At 56.4% G+C, this 21,943-nt stretch overlaps 3 protein-coding genes across 7 annotated transcripts; all 3 read left to right on the plus strand.

Annotated features, from left to right (window-relative positions):
- Nucleotides 1–559: 559 nt before the first annotated feature.
- On the plus strand, nucleotides 560–4,248 carry HOXA10 (homeobox A10). The gene is made up of 2 exons (XM_060156952.1): nucleotides 560–1,517; nucleotides 2,692–4,248. The coding sequence occupies exons 1-2, from the start codon at nucleotides 560–562 to the stop codon at nucleotides 2,964–2,966; spliced, it is 1,233 nt and encodes a 410-aa protein (XP_060012935.1). The 3' UTR covers nucleotides 2,967–4,248.
- A 4,886-nt stretch (nucleotides 4,249–9,134) lies between these two features.
- On the plus strand, nucleotides 9,135–12,466 carry HOXA9 (homeobox A9). The gene is made up of 2 exons (XM_060156953.1): nucleotides 9,135–10,011; nucleotides 11,092–12,466. Exons 1-2 carry the CDS (start codon nucleotides 9,432–9,434, stop codon nucleotides 11,328–11,330), a joined length of 819 nt encoding a protein of 272 aa, XP_060012936.1. The 5' UTR covers nucleotides 9,135–9,431; the 3' UTR covers nucleotides 11,331–12,466.
- Nucleotides 12,467–15,287: 2,821 nt separating this feature from the next.
- On the plus strand, nucleotides 15,288–21,213 carry HOXA7 (homeobox A7). Of its 5 annotated transcripts, none has more exons than XM_060156958.1 (3): nucleotides 15,288–15,629; nucleotides 18,101–18,688; nucleotides 19,106–19,846. In XM_060156958.1, the coding sequence occupies exons 2-3, from the start codon at nucleotides 18,310–18,312 to the stop codon at nucleotides 19,303–19,305; spliced, it is 579 nt and encodes a 192-aa protein (XP_060012941.1). In that variant the 5' UTR covers nucleotides 15,288–15,629; nucleotides 18,101–18,309; the 3' UTR covers nucleotides 19,306–19,846. The 5 variants fall into 5 exon arrangements, with proteins under 5 accessions (XP_060012941.1, XP_060012937.1, XP_060012938.1 ...); XM_060156954.1 differs by having other exon boundaries at nucleotides 15,316–15,629; nucleotides 19,705–21,213; XM_060156955.1 differs by lacking the exon at nucleotides 15,288–15,629 and adding an exon at nucleotides 15,946–16,090 and having other exon boundaries at nucleotides 19,705–21,213.
- Nucleotides 21,214–21,943: the final 730 nt, after the last annotated feature.

Here is a 21,943-nt window from a genome sequence, read left to right on the forward strand (position 1 = left end):
TTTCGGACACTCTGAGGATCCTGGTGACCTTAGGAATAGGTCCACCACCTTGGGGAGACAGCTCCAGGTCCAGGGCTGAATGGGAAGAGCTTGAGGCCCTGACGGCCCCCCTTAGTGTCTAGAGTGCACCGAGGTCTGGTGGCTGATTCCGAAATTAAAATGGGGAGCACCCAAGGCGGGCCGGGGTGCGCACCGTAAACACCCCACTTGTTAACTGCGCGGGGCCCAGGGGCCCTTCAAACAGGCCCCAAAGGAGGGCGCGCGTCTGGGCATGGGCGGAGCGAGCCCAGGGGCCAGGGCCCCCACCAGCCACGTTGGGGTTGCCCCCGCAGCTCCTGGCCTTTGGGCTGAGGTATTGGGTGTGCGTCTCGCGGCCCATCAATACAGATTACATATTTATATCAATCGCGGGCTCGGAGGGCGCCCTCGGAGAGCGGCCCCGCGCCTACGAAACCAAACTGGGAGTGGTCGCGCGGAAACTCTGGCTCAGGATTGGCTGCGGGCGCTCGCCGCGGTGCGGGGGGATTGCTAATCGTATTCAGCATGTTTTGCACAAGAAATGTCAGCCAGAAAGGGCTATCTGCTTCCTTCGCCAAATTATCCCACAACAATGTCATGCTCGGAGAGCCCCGCCGCGAACTCTTTTTTGGTCGACTCGCTCATCAGCTCCGGCAGAAGCGAGGCTGGCGGTGGTGGCAGCGGCGCGGGGGGCGGCGGCGGCGGCTACTATGCCCACGGCGGGGTCTACCTGCCATCGGCCGCCGACCTGCCCTACGGGCTGCAGAGCTGCGGGCTCTTCCCGGCTCTGGGAGGCAAGCGCAATGAGGCGGCGTCGCCGGGCGGCGGTGGTGGCAGCGGGGGCCTGGGCCCCGGGGCTCACGGCTACGCGCCCGCGCCTATAGATCTGTGGCTGGAAGCGCCCCGGTCATGCCGAATGGAGCCGCCCGAAGGGCCGCCGCCGCCGCAGCCCCAGCAGCAGCCGCCGCCCCCGCCGCAACCACCCCAGCCCCCGCCGCAGGCCACCTCGTGCTCTTTCGCGCAGAACATCAAAGAGGAGAGCTCCTACTGCCTCTACGACTCGGCTGACAAATGCCCCAAAGGCTCGTCCGCCGCTGCCGAGATGGGCCCCTTCCCGCGGGGCCCGCCGCCTGACGGCTGCGCCCTGGGCACCTCCAGCGGGGTGCCAGTGCCTGGCTACTTCCGCCTCTCTCAGGCCTATGGCACCGCCAAGGGCTACGGCAGCGGCGGCGGCGCGCAGCAGCTCGGCGCCGGCCCGTTCCCTGCTCAGCCTCCGGGGCGCGGCTTCGACCCGCCACCCGCGCTCGCCTCCGGTTCTGCGGATGCAGCCCGGAAGGAGCGAGCCCTCGATTCGCCGCCGCCCCCCACGCTGGCCTGCGATGGCGGCGGCGGGGGCTCGCAGGGCGACGAGGAGGCGCACGCGTCGTCTTCGGCTGCGGAGGAGCTCTCCCCCGCCCCTTCCGAGAGCAGCAAAGCCTCGCCCGAGAAGGACTCCCTGGGTAAGCAGGGCGCGCTGAAGGGCCTCAGTCAGGCGGGCAAGCAGACAGGCAGACCCAGAGAAGGGAAGGAGCAGAGAGCCAGGAGTCCGCACGGCAGCCGGTCGGCCTTGGCCCGAACTGCAGGCAGGCTGACCTTGTGAACTTGCTTTTTAATATTTGGGCGTGGGAACGCAGTAAAAATTCATGTCAGGCTTAGCGCCCCACACCAAGACGTCCTCCGGCTGGGGGCGAGGACAGCGGCAAGCAACTCCCCTCTTGTGCGTGCCCTTCTCCGAGCCGAGCCCCGGAGCACCCTAAGCGGTGGTCTGGGCCCAGCCTGCCAGGCGCGGCCCACGCGGGGGGGAGGAGGAGGGAGGGAAAGTGTCTCGCCCGTAGATAGCGCGGATGTTTGTAAGGCGTCCAAAATAAGCAGCCGCCAGCACCAATAAATAAGCCCATTAACCGGCGAAGTTCGAGTTTACGATCCCCCTTGCTTTTCTCAAAGTTGCCGGAGGGATGGGAATCCTCGTTGCGGGGAGAAGAAAAGGCATATGCAGCCCGGATGCCTGGGCCCTGCTCTGAGAGTCAGAAAGGGGCCATTTCGCTTCCCCTGGAACTCGAAATCGCCCAGATTGCACGTCCCTGGCTCCTGGAGAGACGTGAGGCAGGGCCCTTGACCCCCAATCCGTTTTTCGTGCCTTCCCCATGTCCCATCTATGTCCTTCTTCCTCTCCTCATCAGGCCTTGGGCAACCAGGGAACTGGAGTGAGACACAGCCACGTGGCCCGCCCCCCCCTTCCAAGTAACCAGTCTGCACCCCCAGCCTGGGGGCTGCAGGAAATGCTAGTCTGCCTCGGGGCGAGAAGCACAGAAAGGCGTTAAGTTCAAGATATACAGCCTGCCCTCCCAGGCCGTTCCTTCTGCAGGCACCTGGCAGTTTTGTGTTAAAACAGGTGTTTGGAAAAAAAGCGGAGGCAAATGTAAATTGGGAGAGTAGGTGTAGATCGGAGGCCCACTCGATTTTGCACATGACTTTTGGAGGAGCTGCTCTCCCTGGGCAAGCTAAAGGGGGGCATAACTCTCTCCGTGTGACTCAGGGCATCCCTCTTACGGTAGGCACGATCCGAATTCACCCCTGTGTGCAGCCCGCATGGCCTCGATTTAACCTTCCCCTCTTTATTCTCTTAAATGCCAGGCAATTCCAAAGGCGAAAACGCAGCCAACTGGCTCACTGCAAAGAGCGGCCGGAAGAAACGCTGCCCCTACACCAAGCACCAGACGCTGGAGCTGGAAAAGGAGTTTCTGTTCAACATGTACCTTACTCGAGAGCGGCGCCTAGAGATCAGCCGCAGCGTCCACCTCACGGACAGACAAGTTAAAATCTGGTTTCAGAACCGCAGGATGAAACTGAAGAAAATGAACCGAGAAAACCGGATCCGGGAGCTCACAGCCAACTTTAATTTTTCCTGATGAAGCTCCAGGCAATGCGGTTCTTTTCGCTTCCAGAGGGCCGTTCTGCCCCCTCTGTCTTCGGCTCTGCCCAGGAACTCGCACCTGTGCCGGAGCCCCATTCCTCCCTCCCACACTCACCATCTCGCTGGCTGTTACATCTGTGCAGGGCTGGTTTGTTCTGACTTTTTGTTTCTTTTTCTGTTTGCTTGGTGCTGGTTTATTTGTTGTTTTCTGGGGGAAAAAGCCATATAGCGCTAAAATTCTATATGCAGAGATATTGTCCTAAATGTAAAGCGGTGACAGGGATGGTTTGCTGTCTTGGGGTTCCACTGCTTGAAATGGCCTCTGTCCTCCTGGTCGAGCTGGTTTCCTGCAGGGCCGGCAAACCTAGCCAGAAGGCGGAGGTCGCATTGTAGGCAGCTGAGGTGTCTGGCCTGAGGTCAATGGTGCAAGGAGCTGCCACCGGGCTTGCCTGCCTGGAGTGCTGGGCTGTGTTTAATCAGGGGATACAGGCCCCTGGGTCTCTATTTTCTTTCTTCCTTTCTTCCTTGGCAAAGAGAAGGGCTTGCAGGCATGGACATGCAGGTTGGCAAAAGGGCTTGACTTGAGCTGATTGGCAAAACTGAGAAAGTCAGAAAGATTAATTTTTCCTTCCTCTGTAAGATATCCCAGCTTTAAAAGAAGAAAAGAATGACCAGGAGAAGGAAACTTCTCTTCCAGTTTGTGTAAGGTCTCGCATTGTGGGACTAAATTACTTCACTCTGAATTTCCAGGCCCTTCTGGCTGCAGATAAATAATCATATGTTGTTTTGTTTATACCTGCAGATTTAGTGGATTTTTTTGTCATTAAATAATTGTTACCACTGGTAACACAACAAGCACACCATAATTCTCTCTATCTTGTGGAGGTTTTTTTCCTCGTTTTTCCCTTTTTTCTTTTCTTTTCTTTTTTTTTTTCTTTCTAAAATTCACGGAAGCCAAGGAGGGCTGGGGCAAGCGGAATAGACTAGAGAAGGGAGACACTGTTGGGTTTCCTTTATACTGTGAAGTTACATGCATAAAAGGGTCAAACCTGTAGGTGCAGAAAAAGAAAAAACTATAAAATACAAATCTGTATAAATGTCTATTATGAAAAATTGCCAATCTTGTTTTATGCAAATGCATTCTATCATTATTATAAATGTTAGTTCTAGCTCTATTTACTTCTAATCTTAAATCAGAATAACTTAATATTGTAATGCTGCTGTGCGTGGAAAAAGACGATGTTTATGTTCTTATAGAATAAAAGCTGTGGAATGAAGCTTTTTAATTTTACCTCTTTTTTTTTTGACTTCTTATCTTCACCTTCCACTTTATCCCGTCCACCACTTTTACAACAGGAGGACTAGCCCGCGCCCCCTGCAATTACTTTAGGCATCTATTTAAATATTACCTAGACGGTCGTAATTTGTCTGGGCCCTATAGCCCTGGTGCCGTAAGGTTTGTCGGCTTTTGTTCAGTTTTATGACTTGCTAGTATATCTGGATTGTGGCTGTCTTGGACCAGTGGTTTCAGTTGAGAGGGGAGCTGCATAGACAGAGGAAGCCAAACAGGATTTCTTTCGGGAGACCCCCGGGAGGTTCGCAGAGGCTGCTTATTTCGTGGGTCTCCGGGTGCTAAATGACCCCCAGCCTAGGACTCCGGGGAGCAGGCTGGGCCCACAGCGCGTCACTAGCGTCCGCAGCAGCGGTTAGGTAGACCGCGGCGGGGCTGCATGGGTCCTCCTTCCCCCAGCAGGCCTCCCCGACCTGGTCGCCCTCGGCGGGGCCACGCGTTTCCTGCTCGCGGGAGGTGGGGGGGGGCGCAGGAACGCGCACCCCGGCTGGCTGGCTGGCTGGCGGGGAGGGAGAGAGGGGGAGAACGAGTGGCAGGGAGCGAGCACGGGAGGCCGAGGCCAGACAGGGAGCCGGACTCCTTGCTGTCCCTTGCGCTTTCGAATCGCCCAGGGCTGCCGCCGCTCGGCGCCGCGCCGGGTCGCTGAGCTGCAAGATTTGGGAAACCAGCCCGCACACTGCTCGTTCCCTCCTCTCTTCTCGCTTTCTCCCCTCCTTCCATTTTCCTCTCTCTCCTTTACCTCCCTTCCCTTCTTCTCCCAGGTTTACCTTACCGGGGCCGGTGGCTTCTCCCTCCGTGATGCCTTAGCGGCAGCCCGGAACACACACTGACAGCGGCGGGCGCAGGTTGGCGAGGGGCCGGGCGCGATCACAGGGTTCTCCTTTGGCGGCGGCGGCGGCAGTAACGGCGGCGGCGGCGGGCGAGGCAGCTCCGCGCGGGCAGCACCAGAACTGGTCGGTGATTTAGGTAGTTTCCTGTTGTTGGGATCCACCTTTCTCTCGACAGCACGACACTGCCTTCATTACTTCAGTTGAAATCGTCTCAGGTACCTGTGCGCGCGGGGGCCGGGCCGGGCGGGGCATCCGGGCCCTGGTCGTGCCAGGCCTGCGGTGGCAACCTCGGCTTATCCCGCGCAGGAGCCTCGACGCTGCCTCCTCAGCGCTCTGCCAGGCTGCTGGCCTCAACCCCCCCCCGCCCCCACCTGGCCCGGAGCAGGTACGGTCAGGTTAGCTGCTCCTTCGCGGACGCCAGGGGCGTGGTAGGAATTCTGGGCTTCGGGCCATTCAAGGTCAGGGGCGCACGCTTCCATCCTGAGCCTCCCCCGCTCCAGGCCTGCGCCCGGCTAGGGACTCTGCCATTCTCCTGCAAGGCTGGGACACCTCCAGCCCCAATCCAGGGTACGAGATCAGGAAAGATCCCTTTGCCAGTGCAGACTCAGTCTAAATTATGAGGGACAGGGCTAACAGGAGCTGGGATCCTGGAATTGTCACTTACCCTTCTCTCTGTAAACCGCCCTCTACTCCCATGAGCTGCCTTTGACTCTTCCTTCTTTCCTTCCCTCCTTCCTTCCTCTTTTTTCTTTCTTCTTTACGCCTTCCTTTTTTTCTTTCCTTTTCTTTGTTTTTCTTTCACCTTCGGTCTATGTCCAGTTTTCTATCTCCACCTCCTGTCCTCCCCAACTATTCCTTTGGGAGGGAACCGGGAGAGATCCAGGGCTTGCTTGGGGAGAGCGGTGGAGGGGGGGGTGGCTTATTTTTGTATGCGCGTTCAAGTAGAGGTCAGAATCTTTAGAGGAAGGGCTCGAGGGGCACGGCTGTCGAGGGCTGTGGATCTGGGCCTGGTATGCCACGGAGCAGACAAGGCCTCGGTTACGATCACGACCGGATGGCGGCGGCCTGGCGTTTCTACTCCGCGGCGGCCTGGGAGATCTGATTAGGGGCATTCGCGGCGTTTCTGTGTGCCCACTCCGAGGGCAAGGAGGCCTGTCGCCAACTTCACTGGGGAGCTGAGTCTGAGACCTGGGCTGAGGCCTAGCCAGGCTCGGTGGAGCGTCACGCAGGGAACTCTGCCGGGAAGCTTCCTCGGCTTTCCCGGCCTGCGAGTCCAGGCTCCGGCTTTAACCGCGATAAGGGAGCCCCGCTAGGGCAAAGATTGGCTGATTGCTTGCCAGCAACTTCTGTCAGGTTCAGAGTATGTTAGATATGGCATCCTTGTGGGGACAGATGCTAGAGAAGGGAACCCTTCCAGTGCCAGTCTGTTTCAAATAATAGGGGAAAGGAATTCTAAATTCCAGAACCCTTGGAATACAAACTTGAGTCCGTGTTCCAAGTTGTAGGCCATGGTTTGAAGCCAGAGGGACCATTCTCGCTACAGGGAACTGAAAACAACTTCTATCCCTCCATATCCCCCAACACACGTGTGGGCCTTCAGGCTAAAGCCCACGGAGCAGCGCTTCCCTTCCCAGCTCCCGCAGCCCAGGAACTATTTTCACTGCTCAGCCTGCTCTCCTGTTATCTGAAAGGCCGGCATAGGGCATTCGCCTCAATTCCTCCCTGCCATTTTCAGGACCTGAGTATTGGATTTGTTTTGGAGGCCAAGGTTTTTGAACTCTCAGACTAGAAGAGGCAGTTTGTAATCACACCCATTTATTGTTTCTGTATGCACATACAATCCTTTTCACTTCCAAAATAAAAGCAGACACAAAAGCCTGAATATTCTCTCCCCAAACCTGTGGGCTAAATAGGGATAACATTTAGTTTTGTGATTTCCCTCCTTTCTAGGCATCAGTAAAGACTGCTTAATTCTCAACGCCTGCTAATTATTTAGTAAGCGTCCTATTTGGGGGCGCTAAGGCTATTTAAAGAAACCCAGCCTTTTAATTTTAAAAAATACTAATAATCACTGGTGTCTTCTCTGGCTACAAAAAAAAAAAAAAAAAAGGAAACAGCAAGCAGGCGTATCCAGCCCGTTGGCAGGCAATTACAATTAGGAGTGAAGGTTTCCTCCAGGGTTAATTTTTCTTAATGAAAATCTAAGAGGTCGATATTTGGGACACCCTGGGCTACGGTGAGGGTGCGGATAAGGCGGAGGAATTTACAGAGAAAGGAAAATATTAGGGAGGAGGGGGCCGAGGCGGCCAGGACCGGCCACGTCGGAGTTCATTGTATCGGCCACTTCCCTCTTCCGGCGCGGGCCGAGGAAGGGGCACCCGGTTGGTCTCTGCGCGGCTTCGCAGCCTTATTCTCGGGGAGAGCCTGGCATTTGAGGGTCCCCACCTGGGATAGGGGTGTATCAGGGTTTGGGGGATTACTGGAACAGTTGGGGAGGATGAAGGCAAAAAAGAAGATGGAAGCGACCGATGCCGCCCGCCCGCCCTCGCCGCCAGGGAAGCGGGCTAATGAGAAACACACTCTTGCAAACACAGTGTTCACACGTGAATTTAATTACCCCGTTTTTAGGAGTCGCCTCTTTCTGTTCGGGTTTGGAGTAGCTTTTTGTTTTTGTTTTTCAATTAACATCCAGGCCGAGGCCTTTTAATTTACCTCTGAAAGACTCTAAGGGGTAAGAAATACCTTCCTCAACTTGGCCAAACTAAGGAACGGGATTAAAAGTCAATGCCCTGTGCCCCTCCCCGTTTTAATTTCTAGCCCTGGACTTGAGCTGCGGCCCCTCGCTTCGGGCCTTGAAACTCTGCCGAGCCTCGGTGCGGGTGGGTAACCGAGGCGGGCCCGGGATAGGAGCCGGGAAGGAAAGAGCCCTGCAGGACTCATACGGGGGCCCGGAGGCCAACCGCTCCGGTGCGGGCCTCCCTGCTACTGGAGCCGCGGGATCTCTTAGGCGGGTCTGCCTTTTTGCCATCGGGCTAGCCTTTCATTGATACTGCCTCGTGCTTTTTCGCAGCTCAGATTCAGGGAATGCGACGAGGCCTGCAGAGCTCAGCGTTAGAGCCTTCGAGGTTGGAGCAGGGGGCTGGGCCGCCTGCTGCGTCCGCCGGGGTGGGGGGGGGGCGGTGGGGCGGTGGGGGATAGTGATTCCGGGCTGACCACAAGCAGGGCGCGAAGGGCTCGCGTGTGCGCGGGGTTGGGGCCGAGTGCGCGTCACAACCAGGTCCTCAAGCCCATCGCCTCAGGGACGGCTGGCCACTCCCTTTCTGGCCGCTCCTCGGTCGGGCCCTCGCTGGAGGCTCAGCGGCGAATTTGGTTGCTGTCCGGGCGTCCTGCGCTCCAGTCGGGCAGATTCCGGGGACCCACAATAGGTGCTGCCCTCTCGGCGGCCCGTCCCTGACTAGCGCCCTCCGACAGCGGCGGTGGTGGCTCAGTTTGGGACGGATACTGCGTTGAATTTGACTTTTCTCGACCGGCCCCGGGTAAACTCGCATCTCCTGGGACCACAAGGATTATTTACAGGGAGCTCGCCAACCAAACACAACAGTTTAATTTAACCTTTCCAAGTCCTCGTAAATTTTTACAGCTGGGAGCCACGACGAGTCAAACGGATCTGTTGGTCGTTCCCAACTTCCCACCAGCCTGTGTGGCTTCTGAAACAATAACTCCTTATGAAATATCATAAATATAGATTTAAATACAGTAGAGCGAGAATGCGATTTGGCTGCCTTTTTATGGCTTCAATTATTGTCTAATTTTATGTGAAGGGCTCCGCCGGCCGCACTCGCACGCGGGACCCGCGCCTTGCTGATGGCGTGATTAATTGTGATATAAAATAGTCCGCTTAAGAAGTGTGTGTCTGGTGGTGGCGGTGGGAGGGGAAGGGAGTACAGCGGCAAGGCCAGATTTGATCTTTTAATCTTCGTTGGCCACAATTAAAATAAACCCGATCGTGGAGCGCTGCGATCCCTTTGCATAAAAACATATGGCTTTTGCTATAAAAATTATGACTGCAAAGCACTGGGCCATTAATAGCGTGCGGAGTGATTTACGCGTTATTGTTCTGCCGGGCGGGCACGTGACGCGCGCGGCCAATGGGGGCGCGGGCGCCGGCAACTTATTAGGTGACTGTACTTCCCCCTGGTGCTACAAAGTTGTTACATGAAATCTGCAGTTTCATAATTTCCGCGGGTCGGGCCAGGCCGGCCGGGCGCGGGGCACGGCGATGGCCACCACCGGGGCCCTAGGCAACTACTACGTGGACTCATTCCTGCTGGGCACCGATGCCGCGGATGAGCTGGGCGCGGGCCGCTACGCGCCGGGAGCCCTGGGCCAGCCCCCGCGGCAGGCCGCGGCGCTGGCGGAGCACCCCGATTTCAGCCCGTGCAGCTTCCAGTCCAAGGCGGCGGTGTTTGGCGCCTCGTGGAACCCGGTGCACGCGGCGGGCGCCAATGCGGTGCCCGCGGCAGTGTATCACCACCATCACCACCACCCCTACGTGCACCCCCAGGCGCCCGTGGCGGCGGCGGCGCCGGACGGCAGGTACATGCGCTCCTGGCTGGAGCCCACGCCCGGCGCGCTCTCCTTCGCGGGCTTGCCCTCCAGCCGGCCTTATGGCATTAAACCTGAACCGCTGTCGGCCAGAAGGGGTGACTGTCCCACGCTTGACACTCACACTTTGTCCCTGACTGACTATGCTTGTGGTTCTCCTCCAGTTGATAGAGAAAAACAGCCCAGCGAAGGCGCCTTCTCTGAAAACAATCCTGAGAATGAGAGCGGCGGAGACAAGCCCCCCATCGATCCCAGTAAGTGTCTCCTCCCTCCAGACCAGCCACCGCCTCCACGCCGGCAACCCGGATCTGCCAGCCCACCAGCTTTCTCCGGAACCAGCCTTCGCCCGCGCTGGGAGCCTCATGAGCAAAGGCCGGGAGCCAGAAGTTGCTGTTTGGGAGGCCTTGGATGGGGCCCCAAGTCCTGAAAGCAGTGACAAGCGGGCGCGCCGGGCTCCGGGGGAGGGGAGGCGGCTGCTGCCGAGAGAGGGGGCGGGGCAGGCGCTGCGGGTACGAGCCAAGACCCACCGCCCCTTTCCTTGGCTGCCTGGGACCAAGACAGAGATACTTTGGGAGATTCTTCGAAAGCAGCGCGGCAGAGAAAGTCTTTTGTGCGGCTAGATTGTCCGGGAGCGGCGGCAGCAACTGCAGCCAGCCGGGGCAGCCTGACCCGGGACGCTGGGGAAGACTGCCGATTCTCTCCACTTCTTGCTCCAGCCAGGGGCGGTGTAAATCCTGCCCAAGATGTGGCTGCAGGCGACCGGGACACGAGGGTCCCCATGCTAGATTATTCAAATAAACCCGAGAAGTGATCAACGGTCTTGGGGTGCCTAGGGGCGCCGTGCCGGCCTGCCCAGCTCCCATGGCCTTCCAGGGAGGTCAAAATAAGGAGTGGCGAGAGTAGTAGAAGGAAAGCTGGGAAGGGAAGATAGTCAGTGAGAGGGAGAATAGAATATTAATCTCACTAAGGAATACAGGGCAGAGTGGTTTCCCCCTGTGTGGCAAGAAAGAGATCTGTTTTCAAATTTCACTTCTTACACAATGTGCGGAGAGCGGGAGGAAGGAGAGGAGGGGACCGGAGGACAGAGGAAGAGAAAGGAGGGCCTCAGAGGGGAGGAGGGAGCCGAGGTTTTACGGCATGCAATTGTAAGTGACCGTCCCTGCGTCTCTGGGCCAGGGTTCCATTGTGTTGGAGGCTCGCCTGCCTTCCCTAACCAATTCAGCAGCGTCCTGAACTTTGGCTGAAGAGCACAGGAGTTTTCCTAACCCCCAGCGGAGAGGGGTGGGTGTGCTTCTTCTCCTCCTAAATCCCTCCTATCTCTCGCTCCGACGCAGGTAACCCGGCTGCCAACTGGCTCCATGCTCGCTCCACGCGGAAGAAGCGCTGCCCCTATACAAAACACCAAACGCTGGAACTGGAGAAAGAATTTCTGTTCAACATGTACCTCACCAGGGACCGCAGGTACGAGGTGGCCCGACTGCTCAACCTCACCGAGAGGCAGGTCAAGATCTGGTTCCAGAACCGCAGGATGAAAATGAAGAAAATCAACAAGGACCGAGCAAAAGACGAGTGATGTGACTCAAGTTAATTTGAAAAGAGAGCGAGCTAGAGAGAGAGAACTGCCCGTCCCCTTCTCCTACCCCCACCCCACCCCAGCCTCCACCACCCCGCAGAAAGCGGCTCTAAATTCCAGGCCTCATCTCCCCCTGACAAACCCTGCTCAGGCTGGTTCCTTGGCCTGCCGCTTTGATGGAGGAGGTATTGTAAGCTTTCCATTTTCTATAAGACAGAAAAAAAGGGGGGGGGTATTAGCGCTGATGGCTGTATGTGCTAGCTTGTGTATATTTTTTAAAAATCTACCTGTTCCTGGCTTAAAACAAATAAACAAAAAAAACTACCTTTTTATAATGCACAAGTGTTGACGGCGGGCTGTATAGTGTTTAGTCTGTGTAGTTAATTTAATTTGCTCTTTGTGCGGCAGAACGATCTGCCCAGATACTTGAACACTGTGTTTTATTGTGGTAATTATGTTTTGTGACTCAAACTTCTGTGATGGGTGATGCACCCGTTGTGATTGTGAAAGCTAGAATTCGATTTGAACTCAGGTTGTTTATGAGGGGAGAAAACAGTTGCATAGGGGTATAGCTCTGTAGTGGAATATGTCTTCTGTATAACTAGGCTGTTAACCTTTGATTGTAAACTAGCTGTAAGGATTTCCCAGTGAAATAAAATTTTTTAAAAAGAAAAGAAAGGGTTCTCCTGGACGCATAGATTCACGGTTTTCTCCATTTTTGAAATGCGGACATTTTAGTCTCTACATGCTCTATAGACCTGTCTTGTCCATTGTATATATATAATCCACATATTAAAGAAAAAGTAATCAAACAAGTTTGAATATTGCTTTTGCACCAAACAGTGAGGAAACTTGGAGCTATACGTATGTGCAGAAGGTTACTACCTATGGTTTACGTTTAATTTTAATTGGGGGAAAATGAATGCTGATTGTAATGGAGTTAATTTTATTGATAATAAATTATACACTATGAAACCGCCATGGGGCTACCGTAGATTTGTATCCTTGATGAATCTGGGGTTTCCATCAGGCTGAACGTACACTGTATATTTTGCAATAGTTACCTCAAGGCCTACTGACCAAATTGTGTTGAAATATTTAACTTTTTGCCAAATAAAATATTGATTCTTTTCTAATTTTTGCGGGTCAGCTCTTTGCACCTTCTTCTCCGGGACAGGGGAGCCTGGGTAGAGTCTGGGGTGGGGGGCGGGCTGAAACGGAGGAGGACAGAACCTCAGTTTAGTCTCTAGCGGGCCTTCGGGAGCCCAAACCTGCAGCAGCCAGGCTCGGACGGGCCTCAGCTCTGCCTACCAGGCCGGCTGTCTGGCGATGAAGGCAGCGGATGAACGCTGGATAACAAGGGTCGGCGAAGCCCTGCTCTCGGCTTTGTGTCCATTTGCGAGACTGCGGGGAGGCCTCAGAGAAGTCGGGCTGGGGTGTCGCGTACGGGTGGCCAGTGGCTGGGAACGGCCACTCTTTCATCTTGGAGCCCCAAGAGTTTCCCAAACCGGATCCAGGGCGATTCCGGGGGGCCTTCTTCCTGGCAGGGGGAGGGGGGTGGGAGCTGGAGTGGGGGTGGCGGCGGCAGGACCGCTCCTAAAGAATCTGCCAGGAGGGAAACTGGAGCCCGGCCGCCCCAACGTGGCCGCGGGCACGGACAGTCGGGGGCTCTCAAGGGACTGAAGGCCTCCGCCCCCGCGCCCTGCCAGGCCTGCCGGGGCCCCTTCTGGGCCCCGCCCCGCGCACCCCTCCCAAGCACAAGTCCTGACAGAGGCAGAGCCCAAGCAACCGACCAGCCCCAAGCGCCATAAAAGAAAATGAGGGCTGTTACCGTTTATGGGGTGTAAAGGGCTGCGGGGGGAGCGGCCACAACTTCGGAGGCCTGAGCACCTTCTAGATGTGGAGGAGGGTTCAGCCTCATCTCCCCCTTTTTCTTTTCTCGCCTTACCCCCCCCCGACCCCCCGCGATTTCTGCGAAGTTATCTGTGTTTGGGCTCGGAAAAGGGGAGCCTGGGCGCCGGGGGATGGGGCGTCCCCTCTCTCCCAAACCCACCCTGCCGCCAGGTTGGGACGCCCTCTGTTGTTGCAGACAGAAGGAACTTCAAAGAATGGGCAGTAAGGGTGTGCCATAAAGGCCGGGTCTGCGAACTGTCTGGAATTCGGCCCTTAATGAGTTTACAACTGTCCAGCCCCAATTAAGATTTTCCAACAAAGCCCTTTCATTTGTTTGCTCTGTCTGCCGCCGATAAAGCGGCTGCGGAAACAGCTCACTTTTATGGGCACTGCCCTCTCGGCAGCGTAGATTCCGGGCTCCGTGCAGACCCCCCGGGGATAGGCCCTTGCCCAGCTTTGGGAGTGGGACGCCCGACCCGCGGCAGCTGCTGGCGAAGTTCAGGCCGGGCGGCTTGGCTGCAGTGTCAAGGTGCGGCCAGCAGATGGCAGTATGGCTCCACGCAAAAGGCGCCCGCGCCGCCATCTCCCGCCGCCTTGACTCTGGGAAGTTCCTAAGATGTCGACTTGATGCAAGCTTTTCCGGAATGGGAGACCCAGATTTGAGCGAACGGTGGTCGTATGTTTTCGGAGCTGCTCACGCCTGGACAGAAGCCTCGCTGGGAAACAAAAAAGCAAGCGGCGGGGCCTCGCCTGACCTGCACCGCTCCCGCCCTCTTCTTCCCCATCCCGGGGGCCTAGCGCTGCGGGGCTGCAGCTGTCCGGCTGCTATGGGGCAGTAGCTCCAGGCGCGGGGACCGATCTAGGGTCACCGTTCCCAGCCCAGGACAGGCCTCGGGGCATCACGACGACGCTCGGAGAACGCGACGGACCGGCGGACAGACACAAGGACTAAGGCCTACAGCCCGTGGACCTGGTGACCCCCCCCAGAGGGTGTGCAGAGGGCATACACGGTGGCCAAGGGTCCTACGGCGGCCCGAGAGAGAGACCCGAAGTCTGCGCCCCGGTACAGGGTCGGGAGAGCCAGCACCCGCGGGCGAACCAGGATCCCGGGACTAGGCCGCCTTAAAAACGTGACAATAAAATTAGGCGGCTGAAAATTGGGCATAAAGGCATTCTTGGTAATTGCCTGGTGTGGGTATGGCAGGATGGGAAATCCCGGGAGAAAGACCAGGAACTGCTTTAGTTATTCTAAAATAAATGTGATATTTAAAATAATTATATTAACATCCCAGCTCAAGGATAGGAGCTCACGTGGTGAAAGCCTCCCTTGCTTTCTCTCGCCCCCGAATTTCCTGAGCAGTGGAGGCACTGAGGTTACTCTGGCGTCCCCTGCTCAGGAAGCGAGGAGGAGGAGGGAGTGAACCCCAATCCAGGCCCAGCCTATTCTCGACCCTGGGCGGGGTAACACGCCTCAGAGCCTTCCAGGAGGCGGTACGGAGCGCGGGTGCGAGGATCAGCCCCGGGTGCAGAATGGTTTCAGAGGGAAAACGCAAAAGCAAACAGGGAACACTTCGAAGCACTCTCGAGCCCTGTGAACACACCACGCGGTGCATTTATTTGGGTTGTAATAATCTCCATCAAGCCCACCAAATGTTTACAACCTGCATCTCCGCGCTGTACACGCTGTAAAACCGGGGACTGGGTTTATATCTCTCCTATCTCTCTCTCTCTCCGCCCTTTTCTGTTTATATACACACGTTGGTATTACAGACACACGCCTTCATTATATTTCCTTATATAATACATAAAATTTCACAGCCTCTGATGAAAGGGTTTTTTTTTTTGTTTTTTTTTTTGAAAGGGGTTTTTATAGCTTCCCCAAGAGCCGCCCGTGGCCGTGTATCCAAGCCGCAAATACAAAGCTCGATTTATGTAACTACAAATAAATGGCGGAGGAGCAGATCGGTGGCGACCGCTTCTCACCACCGATCACGGAGGCTCCAGATAGGTGCAGGCCGGTCGGGAACTCTGCTTCGTGGACTGCCAGGCGGGGCCTCTCTTGCCCTTGGCCTGCCGGTGGCTGGGAGGCGGCTCTCCCCTCTCGGCTGCCAGGGAACCGGTTCCCTCTGAGCCGCGCAGACAGGACCCCGAGCCAGGCGGAGCTCCTTTGCACTTGTCAGGGATGAATCCGCCCCCGCGCCGCGACGGAAGACTGCACACTAGGTGGAGAAGAGACGCGCAGCCCGTGAGACGGGTGCGGGTGGAAAAGTTTACAGAAGCAAATCGCCAGCCGCCCGACTCCGGCAGGCTCCATTCGCTGACCCAAAGCTGGGTTTACCTTCTTAGCCGGATTTAAATATTGAGGACTGTTTCGGAACGAGAAGCAGGGGAAACACTCTCTGCTTGGTAGGTAGGACCCCAGCTCCAGGAGAGCGCTGAGAAAATGTCTTTCAATAAAGACAGCTCGGCTGCTTAGAAACTCGCCTTCTCGCGCCTGCCCCAAGTCGAGCGTCAACGAGTATTTCTGTGAATATTATCACATATAACCCAGTGCAGGTGTCTCTCTTCAGCCAAATAAATAGAAAACCAGAGGCTCCGGAACACGCGATTCAAGAGGCCATATTGAAAGCCTGCTTTTGTCTGGCCTTTTCGTTTTAAAACCCCGCTGCAGAAGGCAAGAGGGGAGAGAGAAGCTCAGAAACGAAAGGGAGGTTTCAGCACCCGCGGGACTCGTCCCAGTTGGCTGACTTGGGCCCAGAAAGGCCGAGGCCTTGCCGGCAGTATCTGGATCCTCTCTGGCCCAGGAGGCGGTTCAGCGCGTCCTGCCAGGACGGCTTGGACCTGCGCCGGACAAAACCCGGGCAGGGGTGAGCCTATGGTACAGGCTCCCAGCCCTCTTGGCTGGGAACGCGTTCTTTCCTGCTCTCCCAGAAATCGCTCCCCCACCCCCGGTCTGTCGGGTCGCCCCACGAAGGCAGGTTCTGCTTTAAACGCCATCGCTGTCGGCTGCTGCAGCCACCGGAGTCTAGACAGACGGCGGCGGCGGGGCCCGTTCTTTCTCTTTGCGTCTTGCTCCGTGTCACCCGAGGAACAATTTATTGGTCTAAAGCTGTCTAATTCCGCCTCTTTGATCTCCTAGCCTTCTTCTTGTTTGTTTGGTCTTCCTTTAACTTTCTTAGGCTTTTATTTCCTGCCAGAAAGTAATGCTATTTGGAATATTTGGTATTTTCTTCTCTTCCAGTCTTACCCCACCATTCCCCAGCGGAGACACACCATCATCCTGGTCCTCCATAAAGGCCATCCCTGGATATTGCCGCACTATGGCCCCTGTGCCCCCAGGGGAAACCACCAGGCACCCACCTGCCCAGACAGCCCCCGCCTCCCCACCCACGCCTCGGGCAGTCCACTAGGCCAGAGCTCGGGCTCCGTTGCATCCAAGCATGAACGCTTCTGCCACCTTTTGTGCTTCTGGGACCCCCTGAGAGCGTGCGGTGAACAGGGGCGGCCTGGACCCTCTGAAAGTGATGGGAAGCGTTTTGTATACAAGGAATCAAACTCTATAATTCAGAGAATTTCCGGGGCAATTCCATTGTGAGGTCGGGTTTATGGTGTGCAATAGAGCTGAGCAGTAAAATGCGTACTGACCTGACTGCTGGGCTTCCATCGAAGCCTGGGCAGTTTATGAGGCGTTTAGGGGAAGGGTTCACTCCACCACCCTCTAGGGAGTGGTGGGCAGCAGGGCATTCTGCTGCTCCGACCCTGCGCAGAGGTTGGAGGCTTGGGAAGGTAAGCGCCGAGAGTTGAGGCCCTGGGTGGGAGTGAGTGAGACTACTTTGAGCTCCAGTCTTGGAAAGGTAAAGCCTCCAGAGCTAGGTGGCCTTTTGGGAAAGGTCCCCCTATTTGTTCTGGGGGTCTCCAAAAGCAATGGAGATCTATAGTGGGCTGCAGTCCCCAGGCGCCCGGGCCCGCTCTCTTCTCCCAATTGGCTCTAAAGCATGTATTGCTCGCAGGCATCCAGGCCCATGAGGAGCCAGTTGAGGCCCAGGGGTGGCCCCAGTGAAAGCTACCAGAAACCTTACAGCACCGCTGGCACCTGGAAAGTGTTGGCCTGAGGTTCCAACAAGCTGGGGGAAAGGGACTTGGTTTCCCTTGAGCGAGCGGGAACCAAGGGTTGCAGGGAGGACAAAAGAGTGTCCGGCCATTTCTTAGGCTGCCAAAGGCCAGCCAGGTGCCCAGGAGAGAACGCACAGAGCCTGCCGGGCCAGAGGTGTCCAGGAGGGGGGGGGACTTCATGTTAATAAATCTGCTGGCAAATGAGTCTCATTAATAGATAAATATTTCACTGTTTCCTTTAGGGCAGATAAACAGTGCGCTGCCGATTAAGGAAAGGAAGCTGAAAGACCTTGACTTTATTCCAACCACATGGTTCCAGTTTGCGGTGGCTTTCTCGCTGTAGCTGAAAGCGATGCTGCGCCTGCCCCATCTGGATCAGAGTCTAACTGGGCCTCCGGCCCACTGGACCTGGGAGGGGGGAGACACAGGCAAAGAGTCGATTTTCCCAGAGCCGAGATTTGCCCACCCGGCCACCGTGGGGCGGGCGGATACTCGGAGTGCAGAGACCCTCCCTGGGCTGCATCAATGGGCAGAAAGAGGGGCACGGAGGACCCGCAGGCTTGGTCCAGCGTTCGGTAATAAGCAAGAGGGGACTGCGCCCGGCCGGCTCCGCGCGACCTCTGCAGGCCAGGGGTCCAGGTTGGCGGCAGGCTGAGCGCCCGCGCGGAGCCTCAAGAGTCCTTTTCCAGCAGGACGCGCCAGGCCGGCCGGGCGCGGACAGATTCGTTGGCCACATATTTGAGCCTCTTCCCCTTCCATTCTAGGCTGCCGCGGGCCCCGCGAAGCGAGACCACCTGTGAGGGCTGCTGAGATTGGCGGAGGCGATCATGTGGGCGGTCACGTGCTGCGGCGACCTCCGTCCAAAAGAAAATGGGGTTTGGTGTAAATCTGGGGGTGTAATGTTATCATATATCACGCTACCTCGTAAAACCGACACTGAAAGCTGCCGGACAACAAATCACAGGTCAAAATTATGAGTTCTTCGTATTATGTGAACGCGCTTTTTAGCAAATATACTGCGGGGGCTTCTCTATTCCAAAATGCCGAGCCGACTTCTTGCTCCTTTGCGCCCAGCTCGCAGAGAAGCGGCTACGGGGCGGGCGCTGGCGCCTTCCCTTCGACCGTACCGGGCTTGTACAATGTCAACAGCCCCCTCTATCAGAGCCCCTTCGCGTCCGGCTACGGCCTGGGTGCTGACGCCTACGGCAACCTGCCCTGCGCCTCCTACGACCAAAACATCCCGGGGCTCTGCAGTGACCTTGCCAAAGGCGCCTGCGACAAGGCAGACGAAGGCGCGCTGCACGGCTCGGCCGAGGCCAATTTCCGTATCTATCCTTGGATGCGGTCTTCAGGTAGGCGCAGCCGCTAGGCGGGCCGGGTGGGCGCGCGGGCTGGGAGCTGGCAGCACAGGGCTGGGAGCGCGGGGCTGGGAGCGCGGAGCACGGGGATAGGAGCGCGGAGCGCGGAGCAAGGCGGCTGCAAGCCGGCTGCCCCGTGACTCTTGGCGGCTCTGCCTTTCTGGTTTTAATTAGAGCCAAGGCGCCATAGCGTGGAGCGCTCATAGCATTGTATGTAAATGAGGCTCATAAAACTTTTTATTGCCCAATTAATGGGTTCGATCCTCGTAAATTTATTTAACTCCATTTGCCTTGGAATTTCAACACTAAGTTTGTTCGCTATTCTCTTCTCTCTCTCTCTCTCCCTCCCTTTCTTCTCTCTCCCTCCCTCCTCCTTTTCCTTTCAGCCAAGCTTTTTTTTTTTCTCAAAAGCAGGGAGAGCCAAACCCTTTAGGGCCCCTCACACGCCCCAGTGCCAGGGGCCATTTAAAGGCGGGGATGGGTGTGTGGGAGTGGAGACAGAGGGCCGGAGTTCCCTAGGAAGGTCCGGGGTTGGGGGCGCGGGATGCTGGGGAGGGCAGGCGCCCCTGGAGTGCTGGCCGCCGGAGAAGGTCTCCCTTTTGCCTAGCTAGGCGGGGAAGCGGCCCGGCTCTCCTTTGAATGGCAAAAGCGCAGCATCTCCCACTTGCCCACACTCTATATTTACAATTTCCCTTTGTCAGGGGGAAGCAGGACATTGTGGAAGCCTAGCCGGCTGGAAAGGGCGGTTGTAAAGTTGGGATTCTGCGCCTTCCCTCCTCACAGAGCTGCCTGCGCGTCTGGCACCGCAGTCGGGGTCTTCAGCTAACACTCCCGCTCCTCCCCCAGCTCAGTTTGGGGGCGCGGGGCGGAGGGGGGACTCCCGCCTAGGTCAGGGCCGGGAGGAAGGTGCGCGCTCTGGGATGGCGGCCTGGCTAATGCACTGTCCTGTCTGTGTCCCTGTCGCTTGTCTGTCCGTGTGTCCGTGTGTGTGTGTGTGTGTCTGCTCTCAGGGCCGGACCGAAAGCGGGGCCGCCAGACCTACACGCGCTACCAGACGCTGGAGCTGGAGAAGGAGTTCCACTTCAACCGCTACCTGACGCGGCGCCGCCGCATCGAGATCGCCCACGCGCTCTGCCTCACCGAGCGCCAGATCAAGATCTGGTTCCAGAACCGCCGCATGAAGTGGAAGAAGGAGCATAAGGATGAGGCTCCGGCCGCTTCCGCCGCCCCCGAGGGTGCCGTGCCCGCCGCCGCTGCAGCCGCCACCGCCGACAAGGCCGACGAGGAGGACGACGAGGAGGATGACGACGACGAGGAGGAGGAGGAGGAGGAGGAGGAATGAGGGCTGGAGCCAGGGCCCTGGCTGCACCAGACAGTCGGGAAAGTGTCTTTAGAGACTGATTTTATTTACAAAAGTGGAAAAAAATAAAAAGAAAATGTTAAAAAGAAAAACACCCCAGTCCCCAACTTGCACCCAATCTACCCCATTACCCGCTCCGGCTCCCAGCTTATTTGGACTGAGCAGCCACCTAGACTGGGGCCCCTTGGGGATCCCCTCTGCCTTCGAGGACCACCCCCGAACAGACACCCCCAACCCCAGTCCCACCAGCTTTGCTCTGGCACGGTTAAAATACTACCTAGCACAGGCCTCGGGGAGAGGCACCCCCAAACTACCTATGGGCCCAGCCCCAGAGGGCCTCCACTCCCAGGAAGCCCAGACACGTCCCAACACTGTCAGACACCCAACACCTCCCCCATACCCGCAAGGACCTGACTCTCAGTACTACCTACTCGCCCCAAACTACCTATTTTGTGCTGGCTGGCTCGCCTGCTACCTAGTGCCGAACCCTCCCCCCTCCACAGCCAGGCCGCTGCTGCTTCCGGGCTAGCAGTCTTTGGGGTCTCTGAGGCTGTGCTGAGAAGGCACTGGTGTCCGGGGACCAGGGCATTGGCTTCTATTTAAATGGAAAAATAATATATTTATTCCAAAGCATTCTAAGTGTTGCAATCTAGAATCCCTCCTTCTTTGACCTGGGCACCCCATGTTCAGGCCCATCACCCCCTATTTCTGGAAGGGAGCATTCTCAAGCTAGCTGAAGGCCTCTGGGTTCGCAGAGATGCTCCCAGCCTCCCTGCCCCTCCCCTGGCCCCTGTGTCCTGCTGTCCAGCCATGTTGAATATGTACACCCTGACTTTTCCTACAATGGCAAATATTGTATATTTGAACAAGATTTTTTTTGTCATTTATATAGTCTTGGAGCTCATTTGTAAGGCAATGTCCTGACTTGGGAAGGATGTGTTAATGGGGTGACTTTGTAGCATGGTGTGTTGTCTTGACCCAACTCTATAGCGTGTGGGGAGGGCAGCCCTCCCCAGCGCCCTCCATCTCCTGTGTTGTCCTGTGTCCCCCTCATCCCTCTTGGCTCTAGCCTGGGCTTCCAGGAACAGGAAGGTACACTTCCTGTCTTGCCCAGTGAACAGTGTTTTATGTAACAGAAAAATAAAGATGCTCGATGACAAAGAAATGTGGACCGCTTTATCTAGGGGGGAGGGGGCCTGGGGACGAGAGGGTGAGCATGAGTGGAGAGCAAGCCCTGGCTGTGTCTATGTGGCCAAAGGGGCTTTGAGACAGCAAAAATGGAAGAAAGAATAGGGTCTATGTGCTGGGTGTCACGTATTGGTGTATACACCTCGAATCCCTTTTCATGTGGACTTTTTATGTGTAGATTCATATAGGTGTGTGTACCTCTTTTTGCATGTGTATTTCTGTGTATTTTTGAGTCCATAATTGTATGTATTTCTTTGTCCATAGTTGAGTGCAGGTGTTTTTGTGTGTAAACAATTGCAGGTATTTCTTCGTCCATAATTGGGTGCATGCGTTTCTGTGTGTCCATAATTGTATATGTGCATTTCTCTGTGTGGAGATTTTTGTCCGGTTTGCATGTGTGTGCAAACATCTTCCAGATCCCTTGAAAATGGAATCTTCGATTGATACATTATATTCTATGAACCTCCCCCAAAACCTCCATAAATTCCATGAGAGAATCCCAAATCCACCCTTTCCTATAAGGCTATAGGGCGGGCTTGGAAAGGGGTGTTACCCTACAATTGATTCCGAATTTTCCACGAGCCCTGAACCCGACCCCAGGATAGGACGCGGGATTCAGGGCCTCTGATATAGACCCCAAGCCCACATTCAGGCAAAGCGAGGGCGCCCCAGGGCCCAGCACTGAAGCTGAGGGGTATGGG

This window comes from Lagenorhynchus albirostris, chromosome 8 (assembly GCF_949774975.1).
Source record: "Lagenorhynchus albirostris chromosome 8, mLagAlb1.1, whole genome shotgun sequence".
Lineage (NCBI taxonomy): Eukaryota > Metazoa > Chordata > Mammalia > Artiodactyla > Delphinidae > Lagenorhynchus > Lagenorhynchus albirostris.